General features: G+C 35.3%; 1 protein-coding gene across 4 annotated transcripts in view; it reads left to right on the top strand.

Moving 5' to 3' along the window:
• The window catches only part of LanA (laminin subunit alpha), a 101,360-nt gene that overhangs the window by 50,989 nt on the left and 40,371 nt on the right, over positions 1-10,000 (top strand). For all 4 annotated transcript variants that reach the window (XM_068349824.1, XM_068349823.1, XM_068349822.1 and 1 more), the window contains exons 30-36: positions 2,638-2,768; positions 3,623-3,773; positions 4,244-4,355; positions 6,559-6,673; positions 7,202-7,369; positions 8,191-8,353; positions 9,709-9,863. In XM_068349824.1, coding sequence (XP_068205925.1) covers positions 2,638-2,768; positions 3,623-3,773; positions 4,244-4,355; positions 6,559-6,673; positions 7,202-7,369; positions 8,191-8,353; positions 9,709-9,863 — 995 coding nt within the window. The remainder of the gene's footprint in view (positions 1-2,637; positions 2,769-3,622; positions 3,774-4,243; positions 4,356-6,558; positions 6,674-7,201; positions 7,370-8,190; positions 8,354-9,708; positions 9,864-10,000) is intronic.

Below are 10,000 nucleotides of genomic sequence, written 5' to 3'. Positions count from 1 at the left end.
CGACCAGCAGAGCCGAGGATCTTCGTCAGTCTCCAGGACAGATTCGAGAGATTCGAGACCAAGAGCCGGAGACGATACTCGCTATCGTCCTTCTGTGACAACGACCAGTCCTCCTTTGCTTGAGTCAGAAACAGGATTGACCTTTTACGAGACATTAGGACATCACGGAGAAAGGAGACGACGACCTCCTGCTACGTACGCTCCACCGCGAGGACGCGGGAGGAAGACCTCGCAACGCACCTCCGGCGAAGGATACGGCGAAGCGTATCTCGAATGGTCGGAGTATGGCGTGCGTAAGTTGGAATCCTACGTTATGCGATATTTACTGTGTGCAGAAAGGATGTGTTTTATCAGGTGTTTTTACGAGATTCGATTTTCGTGAAGCTTTGTCCTCATAGCTCCCCAAGTCCAATTTATCTTCTAACACGATGTGCTTAAGTATATACAGTATATATATATATATATATATATATATATATATATATATATATATATATATATATATGTATATATGTATATATACATACATATGTATATATGGATATACGTATATATGTATATATATATATATATATATATATATATATATATATGTATATATATATATATATATATATATATATATATATATATATATATATATATATAAAATTATTTATGTTCGCTTGTCCTTTTTCCGTGTACGATCAGTTATTACCTCCGCAAACGAAGTTGGGAAGAGGTTATGTTTTCGCCCCTTTTTGTCTGTTTGTTTGTTTGTTTATGAACAACTTCCTGGCCACAATTTTACTCGTAGAGTAGTGGAACTTTCAGGCATTAATTGACATAATGAGACGTGGAAGTGATTCAATTTTGAAAGTTCTAGGTCAAAGGTCAACGTCAAACAAAAGGTAGACCGAAATAAAACTGCCGTGGTGGAGGTCTGCTTTACTAGTTTGATCTGTAGGAAGGTGTAAATATGTCGTTCCTCAAAAGTAAATTTGATATTTAGAATCACACCTAAAATCTTATAAATCATATAGAATTAAAGAAACATTACCATTGCTAAGATCCGGATTTATTACCAAGGACTTTCATATGACGAAAGGAAAAAGAAGGTAATCAATATTACTTTTGAAATGTGTGCCCAACGCTGCCAATTCCCTGAATACTGTTGCTCAGAGAATCTGGCACTGAGAATTGTTCAAGTAGAGGGTTTTAAAGGTTTAAAGGTCGCTCATGAATGGCAGAGGCAAGGGACAGTAACATTGCCTTAGCAAGCAGGACAAAGCCCTAGAGACTGACCTTATATTATATAATCGCCCTAGTCTCCTCTGCACCCAAGCTAGGATCAGGGAGGGCCAGGCAGTGGCTGCTGATGACTCAGGAGATAGACCTTTAGGCTCCCCCAAACCCCCCCAACTTTAGCTCACAAGGATGGTAAGGTTGCAGACACTAATGGCACTAACGAGTCTGAGCGGGACTCGAACCCCCAACAGGCAAACACCACGCAGAGACGTTACCAACAGGCCACAAAAACTATAGTCTTTGTTTTGATTATCAAAAGCCAATTGTTATTATTATGATTACTAGCTAAGATATAGTCCTAGCTGGAAAAAAAAAAAACAGAATGCTATAAGCCCAAGGGCTCCAATAGGGAAAATAGCCAAGTAAGGAATGAAAATAAGGAAACAGGTAGATTAGTGTGTCTGAGTGTACCTTCAAGTAAGGAAACTAACCCAAGATAGTGCAAGATAGCATACTATAGCTTTTTATTTGATTCTGGAAAGCCGATTGTTATTATAATTACTAGCCAAGCTACAGCCCTAGCTGGAAAAGCAGGATATTATAAGCCCAATTGCTCCTACATGAAAAGATAGCCTAGTGAGGAAAGGGAAATAAGAAAACAATAGAATAGTGTACCTTCAAGCAAGAGAACTCTAACCCAATTTAGTGTAAGACTGTGGTACAGAGGCTATGGCACTACTCAAGGCTAGAGAACAATGGTTTGATTTTGGAGCGTCCTTCTCATAGAAGAGCTACTAACCTTAGCTGAAGAGTCTCGTCTGCCTTGCCAAGTGGAAAGAAGCCACAGAACAATTACAGTGCAGAGTTAATCCCGTGAAGTAATCCTATGCCCTGAACCAGGCCAGTTGTAAAGATAAAAGGAAAAGATTGCAAGGAAGGTTGAAAACCCAAAAGAAGCTACTGATCCAGTATTTAAAAGAGAAAAAGTAACATAAACGGGACAACTGCAAAGATTCAAGATGTATATGAGATTCCTGAAAGTTTCGAAAGAAGAGTACACATAAAGTTGGTAATGGATATAAGAAAAAAATATCTTTAACATTGCTGTCAATATCTTTCAGTGTATAGATCTACTTGGTATTACAAAATTATAATTTATAGAGTTTGATTTACATAGTAAATTGTTTAATGAGTGGTATGGAAAGTCATTTTTAAGATATTTAGGATCTTACTTGTTTACAATAAAAAAAAAAAAAAAAAAAACAGGTAAACTCCCCCAAATCACTCGCCTTTTTCTGCATATAGCTAAAGATTTATCATCAACCGTGCAAAACATTTATCCGAAGTAAGCCTTTAAATAACTATTATAATATTTTAGGCAACAGTGTTCTAATATACGTATCTTTTCAGGCTGCACTTGCAACGAATGTGGAACGCAGAACTGTCAACACTTCACCGGCAAGTGCGATTGTTTCCCCAACGTTGTCGGAGAGGATTGTGAACGCTGCGCTCCTGATCACTGGGGCTTCGCATCCTGCCAGGTAAAACAGTTTAACAATTGAAAATAAATCTTAGGATAGATCCTTTGAAAATTAATCATTGCTATTTTCCGTGATTTCATAATAGTTATCATAATAGTTATATGTTATTATTCAGTATTATTATTTGAATTTGCATTCTGCTAGGTATGATGGAGTCCTCTCATCAAAAACTTAAAAAATCGGTAAAATCTAGCCTCTGGTGGTCAGAGTCATGACAGCCATTAGTCTAGACTATCATTCTGAATAAGAAGTTTTTGTGTAAATGTAGTTCGTAGGGACAGGTGTTAGCTTTTTTATCACTCGCCAAATTAATTTTCTTTATGAGGAAGTTGTTGTCTATCTTTGAAATACAAAAATACGAATATAGTTTTATGATTTATGAAATATTATGATATAGTGTTACCTTGTAAGGAATGAAATCTGGGAAGCAATACAGGGTTGAAAGTTATTCTTAGAGTAGGCTAAAATACACTAAACTGTTTCCTTGAACATCCAGACTCACAAGAGAATTAAAATTATTGTTAAGTTACTACCAAATATATACTTTTAACTTTTTAATTATGGATAGACTTTTTTTTGTATAACCCCCCCCCCCTCCTCCGCAGGTAGGTAAGTATGTAAGAATACGACTCCTAGGTTAGGTTAGGTTTGGAACCTGAAGTCAGGCGTTCTTGTGTTTATTAGGTTATTTGATATTTTTGTGTTTACCTTTTAAAATACGATTTTCTAGTGATAATTTTGTAAGTTTTACACCTTATCCGTCCCAACCAACAACAAAAGCTACGATTTTTTTTTGTTGTTTTACCATTTTAATTGGGACTTACGGGATTACTTTTTTCTTTCAATATACACAGGGTTGTCAACCTTGCCAATGTGGAATTGCATCAGCCAAAAGCCAGTGCGACGAAGGAACCGGTCAATGTGTATGCAGAGAGGGCGCCACTGGTCAACGATGTGAATTGTGTAAACCAGGTTACTGGAATTATACACGACAGGGATGTCAAGGTGAGAATAAGATCTATTTGATGCTCCCACAGTAGAAGTGTAAAACTAACACCTGCATGTACATCATTGTATAGTATATGATTACATAGCCATTGTTAATAACTTAACTTAAGATTATTATTTGCATTCTCAAATGAAAAGTAAAAGTTTTTTTTTTTTTTTTTTTTTTTTTTTTTTTTTTTTTTACCAAAGATTAACCACAGTACATTTAAAAGTAAACGTATATACTTTGGAATACTGATATATTCCCCAGCCATTTTTTTACCTACTTGAAAAGTTTAAATTTGGAATGGTTCTGTTATGTAGAAAAGTAGCTTCCCTTTTCCGATTGTTCTCCTGGCATTAATCTTACGTACTACCAGTGACCCTTCAAACTGAAAATCTTGAGTTTCAGTGCTTCATCTTACATTATCCCTTAATCTTATATACTACCAAATGAGCTTTTAAACAGAAAATCGTTCTTGTTTCAGCTTGCACATGCCAAGAGGGCTTCAGTGTAGGCGTAGGATGCGACCCATTGACTGGCCAGTGTTCTTGCTTACCTGGTGTTGTTGGGGCTAACTGTGATGGATGTCCTTACAGGTAGATATAAAAGTTCTTTTTTTCTCAACATTAAACAATTTGCTCGAACATCCAGAGTAAAAAAAGAATGAAAATAATAGTTAATAGTTACTATTAAATATATGCCTTTAACTTTTTATTTATGGATAAACCTATTGTGTATAAACTTCCTTAACCTTAGAATTCTGAATTTGTGGTAGCCGATTGGAAACGTCGAAAACTCTAAATTCTGAGAGCACTGCGTTCGTGATGTATTCGCGGCTGGGTAATTTTGTGTTTTGTCCAAATTTTGCTGTCCCATTTAGCTGAGGATAAGGAGCGGGGCGGGGAGTTGTTTTGCCTGGTTCTCTCTTTAGCAGGGCAGGGTCTTGGGCGCCAATGATTTGTGTTTTAGTAGAAATTGTGCCATCAACTGGACGGACACTAAGGAATTGGTTTATTGTCTTAATATTTTGTGAAAAAGTATAATAGAGATTAGTTTTATGAAAACAATATAAACTTTATTTCTACATATGTTGATAAATAGATTTTAAGAGAGCATAGTCAGACTGGTCTTAATGACAACAAATCGGTATACTTATCTAAGAAAAAAGAAAAAATGTAGTGTTGTGTCCACTGAAAACATGATTTGTTTAGAGAAAACTGTCTGATGTTTTCAGATCTCAACGGCCTTTTAAACGCACTTTTTTTTGTATGATGCCTTTATTATAGTACACATACATACATATATATGAGACATACATACATACATAAATACATACATACATACAATTGAATTTTCCACATTATTATTACTAGCTAAGCTACAACCCAAGTTGGAAAAGTAGGATGTTATAAGCCCAAAGAAACAGATAGAATAGTGTACCCAAGTATACCCTAAAGCAAGAGAACTATACCTCAAGACAGTGGAAGGCCATGGTACAGAGGCTATGGCACTACCCAAGAATAGAGTACAATGATTTGATTTTGGAGTGTCTGTCTCCTAAAAGAGCTGCTTACCATAGCTAAAATGTTTCTTCTACCCTTAACAAGTGGAAAGCAGCCACTGAACAATTATAATGCATTACTTTTTAATTTAAATATCATGAGTGTTTTATATATATATATATATATATATATATATATATATATATATACAGTATATATATATATGCATATCGGTCGTCGGCGCCCACTCGTGTCCGAGTATTGGGTTCTGTCGTTAGCCATCAGCCTCCTATCTATGGGGTGGGTGCTTATGTCTGATAGAACGACAGAATGCCAGTAGCTGAGTATATTGTTTTGGGTGGTCGTGGCTTTGCAACGGCCACGCACACACACTTGGCCCACACCGTTTTCACCGTGGCTCAAGACATATGAGACAGGCGGCTTCTCTGATGTTGGTTGCATTGGGCTGCCGGGTTCTTGTTATGTCAAGGCCCGCCTTGTTGCCTGCCCGACAGGCAATGCCCTCTTCCGCCGGCGCTGGGAAGCTCCGCCGTTGGGGTCTTGTTTGGTTTGATTTTGGAGTTTTCCTTCTCCTAGCCTTTGCCTATCTTAAATAAAGGAGAAGGCCTGTAGGGGTCCAGTCTTGGTCTGGTCTCTCAGAACTGGCCTTAGCGGTATGGTTGAGCCTGCCAGGGTGGATAAACTACCCCACCGCCATTGCCCAGCCCATCATTGAGACACTCAAGCCCCTCTACTGCAGCAAAGTGCTGGACCATCAGAGGGGATATGCATATAGTATATATATACACATATGATATATATTTATGTTTATATATACATATATATATTTATATATATATATATATATATATATATATATATATATATATATATATACATATAATACATATTTACATACTGTATATATATATATGTATATATATATATATATATATGTATATATATATATATATATATATATATATATATATATATATATATATATATATATACATATATCTGTATATGTGTCCGCGCGTGTATTATACTACAGTACATATTACATCAAGTAAAATTCATTCAGAGATACAGTGTAATTTTTACAATGGCTTCAAATGTCAATGATTACTACTGAGATGGTAAAACACCTAGAAGAGGAGTAAATATATAAGGTTGCAAAGGTAAGCTGAATAAAACTATTGCCTAGCCATAATATCTTACAGATTCAGGAACGAAGAACAACTGTGCATTCATGTTGTTAGCCTTTGCTGATTGTTTTTATTTTATTTTATTGTAGATGGGTACTCCTTGAGGGATATGGGTGCCGGGAATGCGAAGAGTGTGTCCATGCTCTGCTTGATACGACTGATGAACTTTCTAATCTCATCGAACCAACGATACTAGAATTCAAGGTATGGTTTTTTTATTATTACCTTTTAGGTCTCACTTAACATGAGAGGATTTTTTTCCGCACGGTAAATTTTCCGCTTATTAGGAGGCATGTCTTCACGCGAGCGGATTTTACCCCCGCCCTTGCTTTACACGTGAGGATTTTTTTCCGCACGGGAAAATTTCCACTCGTTAGGAGGCATGTCTTCAAATGAGCAGATTTTACCTCCGGCCTTGCTTTACACAATAGAATTTTTTCCGTAGGGGAAAATTTCTGCTCGTTAGGAGGCATGTCTTCAAGCGAGCGGATTTGCATAGTTTCTATAAACGCTATACTGAAACGTGCGGTTTAGCTAGTAAATCACTTACGTTAGGAAATTCTAACGAGCGGCGAAGAAAACCGTGCGGCATCAAGCCGCTTGTGTGAAGTGAGCCTAAATAAAACACTCAAATTTATTACTGTAAATGCTACCAGAAAAACTATACATGGAAATTTTCTTTTCCTATATATGAAAATAAAAATACTAAAGGTAAATTTTCACTCCTTAAAGACTGCAGCACACAGCTACTTCCTCCACCAATCCCTGAGCGCCATCAACTCTACAGTGCATGAACTTCGACCCAGAGTTGATCTTATGGACCTCCCCAGAGCTGAAACCCATCCCGTTCACAAAGCCCTTGACGAAGTCTTGAAAAATGCTCAGTCTATATCTCGTCAGGTAAGTGAAAACTGAAATGTCATTATTCCTCTTCTTCTTTCCCTTCTATCAAAGGCATCCTCTTCCATGAAACCCCTTCTCTCCATATCCTCCTTCACCTCTACATTAAGGGGTCGGTTGCCTAATGCGCCCTCTCCAATGCCTTCTATTAAAGGTATCCGCTTCCACCAAACCTCTTCTCTTCATATCATGCTTCATCCCTACATTAAGAGGCTAGTTGCCTGATACGCCCTCTCCAATGCCTTCTGTTAAAGGCATTCTGTTTCATCAAACCTCTTTTCTCCATATCCTCCTTCACCTCTACATTAAAGAGTCTGTTGCCTAATGCACCCTCTCCAATGCCTTCTATCAAAGGCATCCTCTTCCACCAAACCTCTTCTCCATATCATCCTTCACCCCTACATTAAGGGGTCGGTTGCCTGATGTACCCTCTCCAATAACTTCTATCAAACCTTTTCTCTCCATATCATTCTTCACCTTATCTCACCATCTAATTCTCTGCATCCCTCTCGATCTTCTTCCCCTAGTGAAATGTCATTATTATTGATTTTATAATCACCAGGAAGTTAAATTTGTATACTTTGCTTTGCTTATCTCTGTCTTTTTTTTATTAAAGTTGCTCAAATTCTTGTAACAACAAGCGATTAGATTGTTTTGCTTTAGACTGTGTTTGTTTGACCATTAATGGTATCAATTATAATAAATTAGAATTAATTGTTTATATTTACAGGCTTATGTACAATAGACAACAGTTCAAAAAAAAAAAAAATTCTTAAATTTAGAACATAATACAAGCCTCATTTCGTTTCATTTATTCATAGGGAGATATCCTGTACGATCGAGCTGATGAAGCCTCAACAAACAGCTTCGCGGTCTTCAACGATGCCCTAAGCGTTCAGAAACACGTAGATGATGCCTTCGGTTCTGCAAGGAATGTCATTGGAGAAATTAATAAACTTGTCATTGGTCTGGAGACTGGTACAGGTAATTTATCTATCTATCTACACTCTTTGCTCCTCCCAGCCTGGCGAGGGATTCAGCCTAGTTTGGTTGGTACTGCTAGGGTGCCACAGCCCACCCTAACTCGTTATCCACCACAAATTAAGCTTCATATGCTGAATCCCCTACTGCTGCTATCTCAGCGGTCACCAAGGCGATACTATAGTCAATTGTTTTTAATGAGGCAGATTTGCACCGACTCGTAGGGATGCCCTGTTAGCTCGGAAAAGTTTCCTGTTGCTGATTGGTTGGACAAGATTACTAACCAATCAGCGATCAGGAAACTTTTCCTAGCTAAAAGGGCACCCTTGCGAGTAGGTGCAAATGCGCCTCATTAAAAAAAATTGAGTATAGTTAAAATTTTAATTGTTTTAGATATAGCGAGTGATCTAGCTTATAGAAGTAAGGCAAGATGAATTTACCATAATCAGCAGTTGCTTTATTCCTGACAAGTTCGTATGAGAAGGTTGATATGAATGTAATAGTTTTGATCGTAAATACAGTAATAAAGACGTAATAGTCTTTAGGATTACTTTCAAGTTGATAAATTTGTTAGTGAAATTTTTATTTATTGTGAATGTTTATAAGAAAATCATTCATATTTTCTAAGCTTACCTTTGGGAATTGAATTATATTAAAGTCGATATAGTGAAGATTAATGTTTAGCTAAAACAACATATTTTCAGTTAATTTGTTATATTCTAAACATTAACAAATGTGTGTTCAAAATTTTTGATAAATTCTCAATTATTATTATTATTATTATTATTATTATTATTATTATTATTATTATTATTATTATTATTATTATTATTAGCTAAGCTGCAACCTAATTGGAAAAGCAGAATGCTATAAGCCCAAGAGCTCCAATAGGGAAAAATTGTTTCGGGCCTTAGGCTTATAGCATCTTGCTTTTCCAACTAGGGTTATAGCCTAGCTTATAATAATAATAATAATAATAATAATAATAATAATAATAATAATAATAATTATTATTATTATTATTATTATTATTATTATTATTATTATTTATTATTATTATTATTATTATTAATATAATAATAATAATAATAATAATAATAATAATAATAATAATAATAATAATAATAATGATAATAATAATAATGATGATGATGATGATGATGATGATAATAATAATGATAATTATTATTAATATAATGATAATAATAATAATAATGATAATTATTATTAATATAATAATAATAATAATAATAATAATAATAATAATAATAATAATAATAATAATCTTGAATTTAAAAAGCAATTAATGTTCGAATGATAGGTTTTCTTGTCCTTAATTATCCTTTATCTGTTTTCAGGTGCACAACTTGAGCAAGCAATTCACGAGGCCGAAGACATAGTTGACCAGATGCGAGCACGTGATTTCAGTCCATTTGGAGATAAGGCGGAAGTGGAACTGGAAATTTCCAAAGAATGGCTGGAAAAAATGGAGGGATTCTATAATCCGATTAAGGTGAATATCTTGATATTGTTTATTATTCTTTTTGGATTAGGAGAGATTTTGTAAGCAAAGTGAAATGGGGAATTTTATTATTATTATTATTATTATTATTATTATTATTATTATTATTATTATTAGCTAAGCTATAA

Source organism: Palaemon carinicauda, chromosome 26 (assembly GCF_036898095.1).
Source record: "Palaemon carinicauda isolate YSFRI2023 chromosome 26, ASM3689809v2, whole genome shotgun sequence".
NCBI classification, from domain to species: domain Eukaryota; kingdom Metazoa; phylum Arthropoda; class Malacostraca; order Decapoda; family Palaemonidae; genus Palaemon; species Palaemon carinicauda.
The sequence above is the reverse complement of the archived record's forward strand: the minus strand, read 5'-3'. Positions and strand labels throughout refer to the sequence as shown.